Genomic DNA, 20,757 nt, shown 5'->3' with positions numbered 1-20,757 from the left:
GGTCTATAGACCACCTGTTGAAAATCCTAGATCTGACTGATATATTATTGATTATTATATATTAATTAATGCTGGTAATTCAATTAATTTTTTCCCCAGTTCGGTTTTTAGAAGCAAAGCTCATTTTAGTTGTCATAATTACAGTGTAATTCACAATTAAATTGAAGAGAGAAAAAAAAAAAAACATTTGTTTAAACAAAGAGAACTCCAACAAAGCTATTTTGAACACATTTTTTATTACATACAAATACCTAGATGTTGCAAAGAAAAACAATGATAGACTGGATTTATGTACAAAATAGAAATAAATAAATCTGGTAAATTAAGTGCCCTAGTGTTAACAAAAGGGAAAATCATTTGAATGCAGTTCAGTTTCACATAACATGGAAAAGAGAGAGACATTAACACTGTATCTCAAAACAGCACAGCAGGAAGCCACATAAGTATCCTGTGGTTTTATACAGTAAGATGTGAAAAGACATAGAACACAATTTTCATATAATTCAGGCACCTATTTTAACTCTTGTATTAAACAAAGAGTGTCTATAAAAACACTTTTGTTTCCTGAACATTCCCTTATCCTTGGCATCTTCATGCAATTTTTTATTTTATTTGACATTCATTTTTATTTACAGACTACCTTCAAATACAGCTGTCCCGTGCATAAGTGCAGTGTAGTGGACAGACAGGATGATCACAGATGCAATCTCTTCTTTACTTAAATGAATAGTTTAACCAAAAATAAAAGCTGCAGACCATGGACTCATGCCCCTTGTGTTCTCGTGATGTTCATTGATGGACTGGAGTCTATGTCGATTACTTGTGGATTATTGTGATGTTTTTATCAGCTGTTTAAACTCTCATTCTGACGGCACCCATTCACTGCAAAGGATCCATTGGTGAGGAAGTGAGGTTAAAAGCTAAATTTCCTCAAATTTGTTATGATCAAGAAACAAACTTATCTACATCTTGGATGGTCTGAGAGTAAAAGTTAAGCATATTTTTATTTTTGGGTGAACTATTCCTTTAACACTCTAACCAAAGCCACGGATCCTCAACCTCCTCTGATGACAATGTTATAATTACTTCACTTTCTTTGACTCCCATTCCTAATAAAAAATAAAATAGAAAAACAGAATAAAAAAAGATTAAAATAACACATAAGAACGCAATACAACAGATATTATCACATTTATAAATCTCAATCATCACCATAAGTTTTGAACAGAGCTAGGGAAAGTTACTTTTAAAAGTCATGCATCACTCCCTAAAATGAAACGCGATAGTTACTTCAAAAGTAATGTGCTACAGTATTAACTTTTTCTTATCTGTACTGGCCTACTTGTTTGTTTTTAATATAAAAGGTAATATTTTTGGCAAATGTAACATCCCTTTTGCACTAAAAGTGCAACGAATAGGCCTCAGGCTGAACGAAATGTAAATTCACATGTGTATGTGGAGGGCGCTACTCAAACAAATCTTTCAGCTATGCTGCTATTCTAAACTGCATGAAGAATAAGATGCAGGAGAATAAGGTACAACACTCTTCAGCGATTAAAAAAAGGAAACAATGTTTTGGCTTATTTTTATGGTTGATTTGTATCATATAAGATCAGCATAGACACTGGTTAATAAAAAATTAGTGCAGGTTCACATCATATTCTGAGTTTACATGTATAAGTGAGATGAGAAAATGCATGTTCACATTTGAAACACGCCTCTGCACTTACTCCCAATATCTCTCAAGATAGGGACAGGAGAGCAGTCAGTCAATAAATTGGAAAACTAAGTAACCGGTGTTACTTGTTTGAAAAAGTAATGCAGTTTTTTATTTTCTTGTAAATGCATGACTTTAGTAGTAACTTGAAAAAAGTAATCTGATAACATAATTCACATTACTTTTAATGACTTACACCAAACACTGGTTTCAAATATTTCATTGAATATTTATGCAGTCATATACCTTGGCTTTCTGCATGACATTTCCTTTGGTGGATGCATATATCGACGGGGGGCGTTTCTTCATTTCAGATGCACAATTGACCGGCACAGTGGCACCATTGTAAATATCTTCCTTTTTTTTGCCTGGAACCTACAGGTATTAAGATATGAATGAATTTCATTGTAAAATCAGGTTCATCTGAGGGAAAAGCATATTACGAGTCAAGAATGCAGGTACCTTAATGGGGGGTATGCTTTCCACAGGCGCCCCCAGTATTCCTCCAGTAAGAGACTTCTTCAGTTTCTCCTTCACCTCCGTAAGTCGCAGCTCCAGGTCCACTCGCTCAGCTTCCCTCTGACGGCAGCTTTCCTCCAGCTGGGCCAGACGCTGCTCCTTGGCCTTTTGCTGTTTATCTGATGCACACATGAAAAAACATATCACATTAAATGAACAGCTCCCATTACTGAGAATATTGTCGGCAGGGGGCGCCAAATACTACAAAAAAACCACCTTGCATGTTAATAAGCACTCAAACAGGTCAGTTCTCTCACCTGTTGCCTTTTTCAGCTCTTCCTTCACCACCCTCTTTTCTGAGCGCAGTGACAGCAGACTCTTCCTGATCACTTCTTTTTCTTTCTCAAGCTGCTCTTTCTCAATGAGATACCGCCGTGCGTCTTCTTCTGCCCTCGTCTTTCCATATTTACCGTAGTGATTCACAGCTACAACACAAACGTAAGATAGAATTGGTCATAAATGGCAACTTACAAGAATTTAATCAGTAAAGCTACGACACATGATTTTTCCAGTGGAAACAACTTACAGGAACCGTGTCGCTTCACTGTGATCTGTGTGTCACCCTTGGCTGTGTCCACACTGGACATAGAGGAATAACGCTTCAGTTTAGACTGATTTTCTTCTACCTGCGGAGGGAAGAGAGACAGAGCAGAAGGAAAAATGAGGAGTAATTACAGTTTGTGTGGAAACACAAACACAATGCTTTCTGTAAACATCCAAAACCCTTGCCTTCCAGTATGATAGTATTTATTTCAGGATTACACAATGTGCCTATTTAAGGATTTCCTGAAAAGTTCCTTTTTATAAAGGGACATGCTTGCAAGGACCGAACATTTGTAGCTGACTAGACATAACAAAGTCAGTAGCACACCTTAACCTCTCAACAAAGAAAGTAATGGTGCTAGAAAAACATTTTAGGGAGAAAAGCAGAGAATAAAACGGCAGGACATGTTTGTTGCTGCCTTCCAGGATAATTAAAAAATGAACTAAAACTTTAAGAGAACTGTGGATAATTATGCCTTTAATTAATTATGCTTAAGTCCAGAAACAACAACCAAATGGACTGAAATGCTCTTTACAAATGTCATTTAATGCCAATTTTTATTATACTTTTGGATCATGAATGCCAAGAATGTATACTATTGTTTAAATGGTCACTATATATAGATATATTTTAAATATTTTTTTAATTAAGTTATTTATTTGATAAAATACAGTTAAAACAACTATATAGTTAAATGTCATTGCAAATAACTTTTACCTGAATATATTTTAAAATGTGATGTGTTGTAATGTCAAAGCTGAATTTTTTTTGCAGATATCACTCTAATGGAATAGTCTTTACTGTTGCTGAGGGGTATGGTTTTACAAAACACCCCCCCCCCCCAAAAAAAAGAAAGTAACTATGACTTTTGCCTCAATAACTTCCTAATTTGCTGCTTATTAATAAGTAAGGTCATTGTTAAGTTTAGGTATTGGTTAGGATTAGGAATGTAGAATGTGTGCTTTTTAAGTGCTAATAAACAGCAAATACGTTAATAATAGGCATGCTAATAAGCAACTAGTTAATAGTGAGAATTGGTGATGCATTTTTAACTTAACACCTTACCAATATGCTTTCATAGGGAACTTCGTCGTAAGTCCGTGGATCTGTGGAGGTGCTGCTAGAGGAGGTCGCCCACCTATGGCAGAAAAAGGTAATAAAACAATAATTAGCAAAAAAAATACTACAAATCTGAGTGAACGTCTTTACACATCCAAACTGGAGCAAGCGAAATATCCTCATCTCTACTCACAGAAAAGAGTGTCGTGCTGCGCTCTGGATGCTGCTGATGGTGTCCACATCCACATAGTCATAATGCAATGCCTCAGGGGTGGTGGCGCTGCCTGCTTCAGCCAACAAAACCCCCAGCCAGCGGCCCATCTCCACAGAACAGCTCGCCTGAGGTGGATTGTGTTACAAGATTACACTCTTTTTAATGACAGATCTCACAATGTAACTAAGATCCATTTTATTACCTCCAGGGCGGCTATTTCTGTGCTCGCTCGCATGATGCGGAAGGCAAAAGGATGTTTGGGTCCAAGACCGGGTAAGACGTCTACACCATTGAGGCCTAATGCACTAACATGCGTGTGAATGTCCCCTCTGTCCTTATGGAGATACAGAGTCCCATTTCGCACACAACACCAGCGCTCCTTCCAACACTGGTTGACCAGGACATTCAAGTAACCTAGCAAAAAAATAAGAACCTATCAGAGACTTGAAGGAATGTCTCAAAAGATCACCAGCTGATCACGAAGAGAGAAAAAAAGTGGATTTATGTCCCCTCACCACAACGGGGATTGTCATCCAGGGGGAAAAGCGTGCTGGTTTCGCCCGGTAGGGGTGGCTTTTTCTTGGAGAAACTGATGATGCGGTTGATTTTCTTGCCAGCGGCTCGACTCATCGATCCAGTCAGCTCAGAGAATGTCCCTTTTTTGCCCTTCCCTACAGGAAGGAGCACAGGAAGCACCGTGAGAGGAAGCATAAAGTGCAAGGACAAGACACGAAACAAACGTTTGGATTCTGTGAACGAAGATACCTTTGACTTCCTTTGTTTGCATTGTTGAGGAAAAAACAGCATACTGTACTTAAGTCTATAAGTGTTTCTTGAGGCAATGAGTTTTCAAGTGTTTTTACACCTAGTTTGAATCAAGATCCATGTGTAACACTTGAAAAGTGAACTAGATTAAACTAGCGATGTGCACTATTGAAATTCAGAATTTGAAAAAGGCCCGTACTTATTTTTAAGCCAATAATTATTTGAATGTGTTGGCCGATAACCGATAAAAGGCTGAATGGTTAATTCTATACTAATTTGTCTAAATAAGTCATTATTATACATTTAAAACATTGTTAAAACAATAAAACCAATCATTTGAAATGTTACAAGTGAAATCAGGCATCAAAAATACATTTCCATGCTTTCTGATGTGAATGAACTTCCATAATTTTTCTATTATTTACAAATATTAATACTAATAAAGTCACTATTAATATTTTTTGATGACCTTAAAAAAAACTAGGCGTCCACACTATTAAAAACCGAGATGACGCCAATAAACATAACTATTGTTATGTATTAGGTTAAAACTAGTAAATGTCTAGTATTAAAACTTTATACTATTTTGTATAAATACACAAAAAAATATAAATCAGTTCATTTAAATGCAACTGAATTTAGCCATCACAACATAATATACAGTTGAAAAAAAAAGTATAATTATTTTAACATTTGATCAAAAATTACATTTAACAGTTTTAATGAATTCTAAGTCATTGGTAGACAGAACATGAACAGGTAGTTTCAACACTGGTCCAATAATGATAAATAACTTTTCTAACATCAGCTGATATTACATAAAACTAACAATATAATGTGTATGCCAATACAAAACCCAAAGAAAAGAAAAGAAAAGAAGGATATGACATACCAAAAGGGATAAACTTTAACTTCATCAGAGACACAGGAAGTACTGCACAGGGCAGCCACATCCTTCCTGAGCTCCTAATGCCATTGTTTCAGCGTGACATCACAGAACTAACAAGAGGAAACGCTCTACACCTGGAACAGCGACTCTGACCCCAAAAACATTCGCTAAGCAAAGAAACTGATCGATTGTGTCCATACCGTTGTCACAGATCTCACGGGTGACATCTCCATTGGCTGCGCTGTCAGAATCAGAAGTATGTTTATCTGGCGACATCATCTGCAGTGACCAAGTAACAGACAGAGCAATTATAAGGATCACCGCTCTGGTTATGTTCATGTCAACACTGTAATCAGTATAGGTTAGCTGTGTAGCATACACTGGGCTACAGGATGCTAGTAAACTGTTCAGCCTTACCTTCTCCAGCTCTATTTTTCGCAGTATCATCGGCGAGGATGAACTCTCTTTTCCATTAATGCTGTTTGCCAGGTTACTGACTTCCTGAATGACCTACATAGAGTTAACAGAAGAGAGTCATTCAGCTAAAAAAAGAAAAGACAATCCGTCAGAACTAGATTTTATTCTGATACCATGACACTATGAAATCTGAAAACAGTCAAAACATTAAAGTGAATAAGTTTACAAGAATGACAGTGATATATATACAGTGATCAGTTTTAGTGTGATTACTCCTCAATCCTGATTGGTTTTGCATAATGAGCCCTAAACGCTGGATGATTGTCAGAGGAAAATAACTTCAAGAGTTCCCACACTTTGCACACAAATTAAATTCCACTTTTGATAACCAACTTGCTAATAAAAAGTGATTTTTTTTTTTTTTTTATTTCATAGATAATGTACTGTCAAAGATCAATTCCGTCGAGCACCAGTCGTATTGCTGCTAACCAAAACTAAACCTATAAAAAATATTTGTAATTAATTGACATAAAGCTAACTGAAAATTGTCAGGGAACTGAAAAAAAAGGAAAATATAAATAGATGAAAGGTAAATTATATACACATCCAAAATATTTATATATTTTTTACATAATATATATGTGTGTACTGTGTATATTTACTATGTATCTAAAAACACACATACAGTATATATTTAGAAAATATTAAAATGTATATTATATTTCAACTCATATAATTTAAATTAAATATAAATATATTTAATATATAAATGTAAAATTTTTCTTAATGTATACATGCATGGTTGTGTATTAATATAGGCATATTAAATAAACACAGTACACACAGATATATTAGTTAAACAAAAACTTTGATAGTTTTTTGGATGCAATTAATCTTATAATAGTTTGACAGCACAAATGCAGTATATATACATATATATATGTATATATATATATATATATATATATATATATATATATATATATATATATATATATATAAATAAATGACAAGAGCAACTTAAATTAAAATGAATCTATAAATAATCTATATAGAATCAATAAATAAAAGCTAAATAAAATTGGAATAAATGCTATAATAGTGATACTAAAATAAAACTTTTGAGCATTACATACACTATAAAATTTCTTTGGCTTTTTCAGGCCCGGAAATCACTATTTTTTCTGATATTTACAAGTTATCCACAACCACGGGAAACCTGGATTTCATGCATACCTGTGCATGACTTTCATCTCTTTCTTCTCACATAAAATAACGGAAACTTGTTTTAGTTTGCCATTAGCCGTTCTATTATGTCATGTATTGTGATGAAGCACCTTGAGCCAGCTCTCGGCCTGTTCTTTGCTCTGTACAGCCAGCACTAGCGCCTCTCCTCCTGGCATGGAGAAACGAAGCTCGTGCTTCTTGCGGCGTCCATCTTTAGGCACATAGATGACATTGCAGAGATTCAGAGGGAGGTCAACGTGTGGAGAACGATCTTTGGGATTCTTGAAGCACTGTGGAAAACAAATTCTATGTTTAGAGCTTGCCAAATTGACCTTTTTTTAACAGTTCCAGTGCAATTCACCTGAAGTCTGTTCTCGCGAATTATTGTTAGCTGCTTAGCCCATTGACCGAAGCGTTTCTTGCGAAGCAGGAATGCACATTTGCGGCAGTCTTTCATTTGACCATCTGGACTCTCCTCTGTAGGCCACTGGTGTCTCCTCTCTCTGCCTTTAGCTTCCTCATCCTCTTCATCGTAGGACTCATAAGAACTGCTGAGTGCATCTGAATCATTGTCTGTTCACATTAACAGATATTAAAACTAATGTAGCACATTCTGATAGGCACAAGCATAACAAACAGCACAGGTTCCTTACAGGAGTTTTTGCTGGCCCCATTCAGACGAGTTGTTGGGTAATTGTTGTCAGCATCTTCATAATAAGCATCCTCTATTGAGTTTGGAGGGCTGGAGTTATCTGATAAATAAGCACACTGTGTTAGTTTTCATAAATGGCTGTTATTGTGCATTCTTAGACTTGAATGTGTTTGCACTTACTGCGAGTAGTTATATACTGGGGCGCTGTGCCCGGTCCGAGCGGGACGGCTTCTTCATAGTAATCATCAGGAGGAGGTGTGGTAGGAAGAGGAGGAGGTGTGTCTGTGGGACTCTGAAAAAAAAAACAATTATTAATCATTTCAATTCTGCATGCTTTAAAATCTAAATTTAATTAAATTAAATTAAATATTACTTTTCTGTCTAAAAGACTATTATATTTTTTAATTATTCTCATTTGCATACATCGATTGTGAAAAGTGAATTTATTTTTTTGTAGTAATAAGTTTACTTCGAGCAAAGAAAATAAAAATAACAATACTACATATTAAGACACATACATAGAAAATTAGAACAGTTTATCTCAAATATATATATATATATATATATATATATATATATATATATATATATATATATATATATATATATATATATTATGTATCCTTACATATGTATATCTTATACATAATATCTACAGACAGATATGCACACATATATATTACATGCACATACATACACATACAAACACACACACACACACACATATATACATATGCAGCACACATACATGCATACATACACACATACCTACATACACATACACATTTATACACATTACAATTATGATACACATAACTATACACATAAGTCTATATATAATTTTCATATTTATTTTTAGTTAATGTAAAAAAAAAGCACTGTAGACTAGTGATCAAAACTTTTGGTCAGTAAGATTTTTTTAACATTTGCATTTTAAAGATTGCTTGTGCTTGATCAAAAATCCAGTAACAATAGTTGTGAAATATTATTATAATATATTTTCAAAATGTCATTTATTTCAGCAAGCCATGACTATAGTCTTCCGCATCACAGGAGCCTTCAGAAATCATTATTTGATGCTTAAGAAACATTACTTATTATTATCGATGTTGAAACCAGTTATGCTGCTTAATAATTATTTTTCAGGATTTTTTGATGAACAGAACAATTAAAAGAACAGCATTTATTTGCAATATTTCAAATGTCTTTCCTGTCAGTTTTGATCAATGTAACACATCTTTGCTGAATAAGATTACTAATTTCTAATAGTTTTTGTATTTCATACATATTCTTGTACCGATTTTGTGGGCGAGTGCTTGGACGCCTCCTCTTGCTCCACATCCTTCATCTCTTCAGGCGAGTCCCTGAGATCCTGCAGGTCACAATCTGAGAACAAACATCAAACCTGAACAATTACAACACATGCAATTCATATGACATCCTGGAAATACGATTATAACAAACAAAGCTGACATTCTTTCTGCTATTCTTAGCAGCGCCTATGGATAACAAAGTTCTAGGCACTGTTTCGCAAAAACTAAAGTCAGAAAAAAATTGGAATTAACGAACTTTGAGTAAACACAGCAATAAACTCACCAAATTCTTCGAACAAAGATTCAACAAAGCTGGTACCATTTCCATAGAGAGACGTGTTCATGTATATAAAGTCAGATCCATTCACTACGAAATAAATAAACATAACTGAATACATTTGCAATATTACAAATGTGATTTACCCTTCATACATAAATTCTTATATGAAATACAAAACAGAACTTCAATCATAACATACACTTTATTCCTATGAGTAACAGTTTTAGACTCTCATTGTTTGAATTTGTCTTTTTGAGTAACTGCACTCTCAGAAAAAAAGGTACAAAAGCTGTCACTGGGGCAGTACCTTTTCAAAAGGAACACTTTTTGCCTTTAAAGTATTAATATGTACACTTTAGGTACTAATATGGCTCTTTAAGACACCAAAATGGACTCTTTAGGTACAAAGGTGTGGATTTTGAAAAGGTACTGCCCCAGTTTTTGTACCTTTTCACAGCTTTTGTACCTTTTTTTCTGAGAGTGTGTTCTGTGCTGAAATATTCTGATGTTGCTATAATTCTGAATGTATGAATCTCTTCAGCGGGGCCTTGGCCGAGTGTTTCTGTTCAGCTGTTATGTATTTGCTGCTCGGTCTCACCGGATGGCTGCAGCTGTTTCATCAAGTTTCTGACCACACTCATCTTCTCCGCCGTGGCTGAACTCACACTCTCGTTCTCCAGCAGCTTGAGAAGCAAACTCAGCTCCTTCACCAGGTGCTCCATACCTGCAAGGACAGGATCAGTGATCAGAAACATGTTTGCAGAAGATTGCATGGGAAAACCACTAGACTTTTGGACCCTGTTGCATTTACATACATCAGATGATCTAAATACTTTCATTGTAACTTTCATGTATTTTCTAATCCTCTAACTAGAAATGACTGGGCATTTCCATTCAGCTCATTTGACCTTTTTTTAAATCTGTCATGAGACAGCCTCAGCTGTTGGGCATCTGATTTCTTTGGCTGTTTGTTGAGGAAACCTTGCCAAAATGCCAAACGTGATATCCTGAAGGTTAAATGCAATAAACAAGCAAAGATAGGGGTATGACCTGAATTGATTTCTTATGGTAGTGCACTTCCAAATCTGTCCATGGTGAACAATAGCTGCACTGTTATGAATGGCCTAACAAACACAGGAAACAAGAAACCCCCTAAAGAGAAACAACATTTTTAGAAAGTCATTCATGTGTATAGAGCTAGTCAATAATCCACCAACATTTATAATGGTTGTGTGTAGGTGCGGACATATATCTCATTATTCATTTTAGGAAGAAAACCAGAGGAAAAATAGTTTGAATTCCTGGCTCTGCAAAATATAGTTATTTTAACATTCAGAGAACGTTATTAAAGACCAGATAATGTTGAACAAAGGTTCTATCAACATAACTGAAAAAAGCTTGTTCATAACTTTAAGAAAACTTTGCCAAAGTCCTAAGAACGTTCCCTGTTCGCCGGGAAACAGATTAAAGAGATCAGTCACACATCTTTCATGGTATATAGGGAATAAAAAGCAGTGGTAAGTACCTGACAACTCATTTCTTTCATACAAAAACACATGTAAGCACTTCACACCACACCCGGACTCTGCTCACGAGAGAGGGATGGGAAAAGAAAAGCCCCTTTTCAAGGCTACCTGCCACGCATTTAGCTTTGCTGATCTAGGAATTATTATTCCTGGCCACAAGTAATTACTGCAATATGTGACCTTCCTTATGCATTTGCCCTGACAGAGTTTTTTTTTCTATCTGTCTGGGCCAGATCAAAAAAACTGTTGCATAGCTCATGATGTTTCTTTTCTAGACCCTCGCAGCTCCGAAAACAAACACTTCTTTGAAGCAGAGGTCGCGAAACCGCTGAGCAAACAGAGGGGATTCAAAATAAAGGATCTTTCCTGAGCTTGCACTTTTATTTTGAGGATCATCCTGTTCATTTAATATTTCGCGGTATGCAAATGTGCGACCTTACAGTACATGTAACAGAGTCCATGTTAAACATATTAATAATAATATAAATGGTAACTGAAAATAGGACATTTAAAAGCTCAATAATTAAGCTTAATATAAAACAATATAGTCTATATTAAATATTACATTTTAGAATTTCTCATTACTAATTTGTCCAGTGAGGATCAACGAAACAGTGAAGAATGTAATAGAACATGAGTCAGCATATTTACTTAAAGGGCTGTAAAAATGTGATGTAAAAACTGTGTACAATGATAGATTTATTTATAACAACACGCTTTTCTCTTCACAAGGCTTTAATTGATTGTTGATTATTATTGTGGTTTTTTATCAGCTGTTTGGACTCTGATTCGGACGGCACCCATTCACTGCAGAGGATCCACTGGTGAGAAAGTGCTAATGCTAAGTTTCTTCAAATCTGTTCTGATGAAGAAACAAACTTTGCTTCCCAATTTGCATACTTATATGCACAATTATATGCAGTCTTTTGTGTAATTAGTGTGTTCGCATTGAAAATTCAGCAAGAAAAAAGTGCATTTCAAATGTCTAGAATGATGCAATTAAGTTCCTGAAAAAAGTGTTGAAGACTCTGTTGGATGATAAAATAACCTTATATAATAAGGTTATAATGCTTCATTTGGGACACAACTAAACTCATCTACATCATTTATGTACAAAATTCTAATCATACCGAGTCTAATTAGTTTTCAAACAACAACAACAGCAATGACGAAAGTCCACAAATCTGATAATTCTAGAATAAATTAAAACATTTATTTCTGAATAAACACCTAAATGCATATTATTTAAAACATGCATTTTTAAAATATTAAGTGGTTCAATCAATGAAATATAATATTACTCTATAGGACTGGAACCATCCTGATTGTTTGTCAACAAAAGAGAAACCATGTAATTCACAGTTCTGTCAGCTGAGCACAAACACAAGAGCTGACAGACACAAAGAAAGCAAACCCATTATTTGCTCACTGGCTGAACGAGACGAGAAACCCACAATTTTCAGACTAAACCAAAACTGAGCTGTGATGTGCTGAGGAGGATTTTTGGGAGCTCTTACTTTCTCAGTTCATCCTCATTGGTGTGATCCCTTTATGGATGTCTGCACTGGATCAACACTCTCTCGCTCACTCATTTACTCTCTTCTCCATCCACTACATTACTCTCTACAGTCTATAGCTAAGAAAAAGACAAATTGTAAATAGAAATACATTTTAAATACTGTTTACAACTTTAAAGCTACAATGGGAACTTTTTCAGAATAATTAACTTCCATATTAAACGTAGGGGTGGGCGATATACCGGTAAACATGATTAACTGGGAGAAATTTGTTTGTTTCTATCGCGGTTACATGCTTACATGATGTTGCTGTTCTACATGTTCACAAAAACGTATTGGTTGCAAATGTTTTGTAAGCATTGTGGTTTAAAACCAAGTGATTTTAATCTGTTGAAATACAATCAGCAGCTAAACAAATACTTATTTCACTATATGCATGCGCTGTTTGAGAGACTGAGACTTTCTGAGTGTGGTCAAAGAAGCGCATGCATGTGAAGACAATGCTCACAGAGAGAGTTATAGTTGCCTCTCAGCAGGCCTTGAACGGCTAATTACACACACTTGCATGTGTCAAAATACCTCTTTGCAAGTATCCTTGTAAACACACAGTAATTTAGGTCTTAAGTGAAAGCAAACAGCTGAGAAATAAAACATATACAGGATCCGGGCAGCTCTTAAAGTGACAGCAGTCTAATGTTCATGCTGTCTGTCATTCATGTTAATCAAACAACCGAAGAGCGAAAATCTCTCACTGCTCTTGACTAAATCACTTTTGTAACTTTAATACAAAGGCATATATATTTAATTTATACAGTGAAGAATACGCTGTGTTTTATACATTTGATTAATTTATACAATGTAGAATTTTTATATATATTTATACTATTTTTGTCAGTTTCATTTAGTAAAAATAACATTTACTGTACACTTTATTTTTAAAAAATTCTACTAGTGCATGTTTTATTAAAAGCAAAAACTATATTGTGAGATATATTGTTACATAATTATATGATATGTTATTGTCATATAATGATATGATTTTAGTCATATCACCCACCCCTATTAAACATTTGTAAATTTGTGATCCTTCTTCCTCAAATCCAAAACAAACTAAATTTCCCTTTCAAATCTTAAATAGTGCAAGAGCTCCGAAAGGCATCACTTTAAATCGCACAGCCAATGATAAGCTATCTTTCAGTTGTCTTTCACTGAGTTTGCTTAGTGGCCAGTAAACTCCTCCTAAGAGCTTTCCTCTCTTTCAGAGAGCAGGAAGTGTGAATGTGTGTGTGTGTCCGTAAGGGGAAACAAGAAAAAGTGAGGGGCGGAAGAAGAGTAGGAGGCGGAAACTCAGAGAACAGAGAGTAGGATGACTCTATGTTATTGTACTGAGAGCAGCGCAATCGCAACTCCAGGGCCACAGCTCTCCAGTGGGCCATTGTCTGGGTGTGCACTCGTTGACATGGGTGAGGGAGCGACCCGTCCCCTTTCCGAACAACTCAAGTTCCCACACAACACCCTCTGTGCCTCTGTGTCTTCTGCTGGCCATGTTTCTCTCTGGAAACTGGGTCAAGTTTGTGGAACTAAGCACAGTCAGCTCAGTTACAGCTATTCTGAAGGCTCGCCTGTTTTTGCTGCCGTGCATCTCGTGTGTGTGGGAATGTGAGGCTGTTGAACCCATCTAACTGCTTCAGTGGCTCTTTTAATGCGTCTGTGCTCTCTGCTGGCTCTCACAAACCAAAGACACATTGTATTTAATTTAAAAGTGACAAAAGACAGACCAGCTGAAAATAAAGTCTTCTCTCATCAGCACTTTTATGAGTCATATACGCTTGTAATGAAGAAGATTAAGCTTAACCGTTCGACAAAAATACCTATTAAATAACAAGTAAACAAATGGGACTATAGTTCGCAAAACATCTTAAAGAAAAATAATAATGTGTATATTTAATTAATTATATTAACAAACTCAAATTTTTTTATGATTTTCAATTATTTTTAAAATGATTTTTTTTACAAATATAAATCAATGTATTCAAATAAAAATAATAATTATTTATCTATTATTATTCATTATTAGATTATTTAGAATTAACAAGAACAAACTATTAACGATATAACTAGTAATATATATAATAAATAGTTATATAATATCAAAAGTGTGTGTGTGTATATACTATATATTCATATATATATATATATATATATATATATATATATATATATATATATATATATATATATATATATATATATATGTGTGAAAGTGTAATTAAATTGAAAAATGTAAAATGATTAAAATAGATAAAACATGCATATACATATGATTATTTAAATATACTCTTATTTTATTTATAGTAGGCCTATATTTAGTATATATAGTATATTTTCATTTAATTATATTTTAATAATTTGTTTTACTGTTTCAATTGAATTATAACTGTGATATTATAATCAGAATTCTCAAAAAAAACAAAAAAAAAGAAACAGTATCTGCCAACCTAAAGATCAAACAACCAAGTTGAATCCACAATACAGCAATTTACATTCAAACAAAAATTTGAAAAAAGAACTTGCTTTGTATAGGTCTGGGCACATTCCAACTGAACTTTCATTGAGTAGCTCGGCAAAATAGCTAGACAATGTGGCATTGTGAGGTCCAAATTTACACAATGACATCACCTTTGAGGAAAAGAGGACAATGCAGCACATAGCATTTAGAAATGCAGTGCAAACATTCATTCACCCAAATACATCACTGAACACAATCACAAATACACTAACACTTACAAAACTAATTCTAGGGAAAGCAGCTGTGCGGTCTTGAGACAAGGGTATTGTCGGTAAGGGGATATGTCCTGCAGCTGTAGCTTCCTGTCTAGGCTGACGACAGCAGTTTCTATCATCCCTAACCTTCTGCTTCCTATTCCTCTCCTCCACACACCGCCAAAAATTACATACCATCAGTCCTCCGTTAACTAGCACACTCTCTCTCAGCTCAGGAACCTCCCATTTGGAGCGCTTACAACAAAACACTACAAAATTAATAGAACACATCACACCATGTTTAGTGGTCATAATCCTCAGACCATGCTGGGTTTCTCTTGTATCAGTGAGAAAAGAGAGTTCAGATCCTACAAGCCTCATATGCAGAGTAACGTGACCACACAATCCTTAAAAAAGCTCATCAGCTGTCTGATTAAGGGTGGGTGGAACGTCATGTGCCATAGCTATACAGGACGCACAAGCAAGGCTGATGCATAAAGGCAGCTATGATGAACACCAGTCAAGGTCACATGGAGGCCACATGGAAATAAGTGTGAGATGACTATAATTTAATGCTCAGTATTTTACTGGATGACAGCTCGCTGGGTGGGGTCAATTACAGAGGAACAACAGGCCACATAATTGAAAGGGAAGGGATGAAGGCTTTGAGGATGACAGCATGGTTATTGATGGCTTAATGAGCTTGGGAAAAAAATCCTCCTGCAACAAGTCACTGTACAATGCAGTTGTCTGAACACATGCTGAATGATGAATGATTAAATTCCATATCAAAGAATTGTATCAAACTGCAGTTTTTAACCAGAAAACGATGTTTGTTGAGAAGTGCTTTTATGTTATGAAGAGAGAGAATCACAGAATATTAAAAAGACAGACAGAAAGACAGATAGACAGTTATATAGACAGATAGACACAGACAGACAGATACACACAGACAAACACAGACAGACAAACACAGACAGAGAAAGAGACACAGACAGACAGACAAACACAGACAGAGACACAGACACAAACACAGACAGACAAACAAAGACAGAGAAAGAGACACAGACAGACAGACAAACACAGACAGAGACACAGACACAGACACAAACACAGACAGAGAAAGAGACACAGACAGACAGACAAACACAGACAGAGACACAGACACAAACACAGAGAGAGATAGAGACACAGACAGACAGACAGACAGAGACACAGACAGAAAGACAGACACAGACAGACAGACACATACACATACACATACACATACACATACACATACACACACAGACACAGACACAGACACAGACACAGACACAGACACAGACACAGACAGACAGACACAGACACAGACAGACAGAGACACAGACACAGACACAAACACAGACAGAGATAGACACAGACAGACAGACAGACAGAGACACAGACAGAAAGACAGACACAGACACAGACAGACAGACACAGACACAGACACAGACAGACAGACAGAGACACAGACACAGACAGACAGACAGAGACACAGACACAGACACAGACAGACAGATAGATAGATAGATAGATAGATAGATAGATAGATAGATAGATAGATAGATAGATAGATAGATAGATAGATAGATAGATAGATAGATAGATAGATAGATAGATTTCTCTCACATAAAACATTTGGAGGATTTAGTGTCTCTTCTAGATTTGCAACCAAGTATGCAGTTGCAGTAGCATTGCAACCAATCAGAAAATGAATGGCAGTCAAGACACTAACACCAACCTGCTCATCAGCCCAAATACATCAAAACAAATATGAAAATGCAAAAACAAGAGAAGTGTCAGCTCATTGTCATGTGGGATTCATGGTGAAGGAGCAGAGCAGCCTTTGGATATATCTTTTTCAATCTTCTCTGTTTCTGCACTGCAGTCATAAGACTTCAGGCACGCAGTCATGAGTGCTGAATTTGTACATTATACACAATAACAACCCCAGCTGTGAAATCTTTTATTTTCATTTCAGTGTTAGTAATTTTGTTATATGGTTTCAGCATTTTTCTATTTTGCTTTATACTATGTTCTAATCAGTTTTAGGTCTAGTAATTCAAGTACATCAAGTACATATTTAAATGTTGTCAATGCAAAATTTCCATAAAAAATCTCAAGTTGTTTCCATCTATTTTTTTCTTTTATTTCAATTTACAATTTTTTAAATAGTTTTAGTTTTAATTAGTTAATAACAACACTGATTTAGCAGGTGGAAGATTGGACAGAAAGCATCCTTCAATCACTGATGATGACTTTTTCCTTAAAGGGACAGTCCACCCAAAAATATATATATTGTCATCATTTCTGTCCATTATGATGCTCCAAATTTGTAGAATTTCTTTATACTGTGGATAACACAAGAAGTAATTCTAAAAAAAGTGCTTGTCCATGCACAATCAAATTCAATGGATTCTGATGTTGTTTGGGACAAAAACAGTTGAGACATGTTTAGAAAGACTCAGAAAGCTAAAACATATGCCAATCTTTCTTGAAATTCTTATCATTCAGTTATAATTAGTGCTCCTTCCCATATGTTGATTGCTACTTTGGATGACTAATGGGGCCGAGGAAGGTTGATTAGGAAAAGCTCTCTTCCAGCTTTAACCCAGACCTCAGCATCTGACCTTCTTTTATTAAGGGGTTAATACATTGGTCATCCACAGCAAGCCCCTGTGATGACTGCCTTTGATTTCCACTCTTTGAGGATATGAGTGTGGATGGGCCTACAGGGTCACACACAAGGACCTTTCCGGCCCCTGTGTATCGTAATAACTCTGTGTGATTTCTCTACAGACAAGAGCCGCCCTTGACGGCTGCGCTTGGGCCGAGGAATGCTGGAGTGAGAGACAGTGTCAGGCCTGTGTGGACCCATCAGGCTCAAAAGCTGCAGAAGAGAGAAGCCTTTGTCTCGTTGGCCGTGAGTATTTATAGATGTAAGCCATGTGCATAAGGAGCTGGAGGAATCAGTGCAATTCAGACCCCCCCCCCCCCCCTGCAAAGACTATATGAAGTCTTGTATTAAAGGAATTAAACATATTGTCATAACTAGAACTGTTGTTAATCAATTAATCAATTAATTAAGTATCAATTGGGAGAAAAAACACTAATTTAAATAAAGTGTCATGATCTCCGGGCCGTTCAAAAATTTGGGGTCAGTAAGATCTTTTAAAAAAGGAATACTACGCAAGGATGCATTTAAACTGAACAAGTGACAATTAAAACATTCATAATGTTTCCATTAAAATATCAATCAGCATGATCGCTTTCAACAAATGATTCTAGAGAAGCAAATCATCCTATTAGGATGATTTCTGAAGGATCATGTGACACTGATGACTGGAGTAATGATGCTGTAATTTCAGCTTTGCATCAACAGGAATCAATAACACATTAAATTATATTAAAATACAAAGGCTTTTGTAAATTGTAATAATAATAATTCACAATCCTGCAGTTAAATGCAGCCTTGTATTATAAATAATAATAGTAATAATAATAAAATATAACCCCCCCCCCCCCCCCCCAAACTTAGTATATAGCATTACAAATCACCAATAATTCATAGGGTTAGAACACACAAACCCTACAGTTTTCATAAAGTTTAAAGGTGTGAAGGTCACTGCTAATGCTCCTCACAAGAAGCAAGCAAAAACTTAAATGGCATTTCCAAAATCCCCCATAACTAAAAACAGCAACAAGTAGCTAATGGGCTGTTTTTTCCTGGCATCCATGCAAACAAACTCAGAGTTGAACACATTCTCAAGCGGATTTCCTGCATGAGGGGCAAGGAAGTCTTCTTTCGGATCATGAATAGCCATCATGCTGAACTGGCCTTCAACCAGCCCAGACCAGCAGGATGAAGGAGCTGATAGCTGGCTCCGTGGAAAGTGAGGGACATGGAGAATACAGGATGAGAGGATGAGATTTTTTTTCCTATATTTTATAAATGCACAATTTTTCAGCATGGTGGAGAAAGGTCTTGTTTTTTTTTCAATATAATGGGTATTAATATAACAGGAGTTTACTGTAATTATTTTTTATAAACAGTTTGCCTGTTTTCCTTACATTAGGCATATTAATTTGGGATTTTAACAAATCATTTTCAGGTAGACCAATTTGTAGTCAATATTATCAGACTTTAATTTTTTTTTAACTTGTATACATTATATATTTATAGTATGCATTTAAGATCAAATAGATTTTAGAAGTCATACATTTTAGGTTTTATTTTCTGTAGAAAATCATGACAACAGGGTTTACTATTCAAGATTGCACCCTACTTGAAGGGATCACATGCTGAAAGGGTGATGATGTAATTATGATGTCATTATGTTTTAAGGAATTGTAACAAACATAACAAAAGAGGAGTTATGATGCTAACAAAATTGGCACATGTTATTTGTCACAAACATTTATTATGCAAAGAAATTAAATATTATGTATAATATACATACACTAAACTGATTATAATTGCTCATTCTATATATAAGGCAATGCTAAATATAAATGCTAAAAAGGCATAGTAATTAATTAAATAATTATTTACACTAACGTTCATAAGACAAAGTCATCCTTTTCGTGAAATTACCCTAGTCTAACAAAGATGACGTTTTCATTCATCCATAAAGATATTAAGCCTCTATTGCATCACTTACAGACCTGTGCAACTGTGTATTGATAAAGTTTCCTTTTTATCCCAAAAATATTATTGTGTAATAACATCAGATTCACCTTCTAGCACAGGTACACTGGAAAAGGCTCGATTCACTTACTTTAGCAGTCTAATTAAAAAAACGTATTAATCGATTATTACTTATTTCGAAGACGATAACTGTAAAGCTAGTTTCGTATGAAAAACAGATCATACTCACAAGTGGAATCTGTGATCTCCATGTCGAAGAGAATTGTTTTCTTGAGTACTCCGTAACAGACTTCAGCAGCCCTTCACTGTAATGTACACCAGCATCTTGTGCAGCGCGCGTGTGGCCAACACTACACTTTTGACAGGGGCGCGTGCAGACCACTCCACATCTCTGCTCATCCGGGTCCTAGTGCTCGTCAGATAGGTACAGAAGTTCCAAGATGAAAAAACGTCTGCTGGTCTGTGTAATACGGTACCCGTGAGGTGTCATCAGAGATGTATAGTAACGAAGTAGAACTACTTCACTACTGTACTTAAGTACTAAAAGGCGGTATCTGTACTTAACTAGAGTATTATTTTTTTCTCCTACTTCCACTTTTACTTCGGTACATATTTTCGCTGAGTTTAATACTTTTACTCCGATATTTTTTTTATGTGCTGCATCGTTACTCGTTACGATTATG

General features: G+C 35.5%; 1 protein-coding gene across 1 annotated transcript; it reads right to left on the bottom strand.

Annotated features, from left to right (window-relative positions):
* Positions 1–219: 219 nt before the first annotated feature.
* LOC113038453 (actin filament-associated protein 1-like 1) lies at positions 220–20,445 on the bottom strand. The gene is made up of 19 exons (XM_026195866.1): positions 20,304–20,445; positions 10,195–10,320; positions 9,600–9,683; positions 9,301–9,389; positions 8,184–8,295; positions 8,005–8,103; positions 7,713–7,924; positions 7,462–7,641; positions 6,125–6,217; positions 5,908–5,986; positions 4,569–4,724; positions 4,256–4,467; positions 4,033–4,178; positions 3,846–3,918; positions 2,763–2,862; positions 2,494–2,661; positions 2,180–2,355; positions 1,964–2,092; positions 220–1,109 (listed from the first exon to the last, which is right to left on the bottom strand). Exons 1-19 carry the CDS (start codon positions 20,323–20,325, stop codon positions 1,083–1,085), a joined length of 2,283 nt encoding a protein of 760 aa, XP_026051651.1. The 5' UTR covers positions 20,326–20,445; the 3' UTR covers positions 220–1,082.
* Positions 20,446–20,757: the final 312 nt, after the last annotated feature.

The sequence above is a fragment of the Carassius auratus genome, chromosome 21 (genome assembly GCF_003368295.1).
Source record: "Carassius auratus strain Wakin chromosome 21, ASM336829v1, whole genome shotgun sequence".
NCBI classification, from domain to species: Eukaryota; Metazoa; Chordata; class Actinopteri; order Cypriniformes; family Cyprinidae; genus Carassius; species Carassius auratus.
Note: the sequence above shows the minus strand (reverse complement) of the source record. Positions and strands in the feature narration are given on the sequence as shown.

What these genes read in the sequence shown, in the direction of transcription:
- LOC113038453 (XM_026195866.1), bottom strand. Translation starts at nt 20,325, where the DNA reads ATGGAGATCACAGATTCCACTT. An exon ending in TTCGCGAGAACAGACTTCAG is followed by an intron (nt 7,642 to 7,712) that starts GTGAATTGCACT and finishes TGTTTTCCACAG; the next exon opens with TGCTTCAAGAATCCCAAAGA. An exon ending in AGAGCTGAAAAAGGCAACAG is followed by an intron (nt 2,356 to 2,493) that starts GTGAGAGAACTG and finishes TGTGTGCATCAG; the next exon opens with ATAAACAGCAAAAGGCCAAG.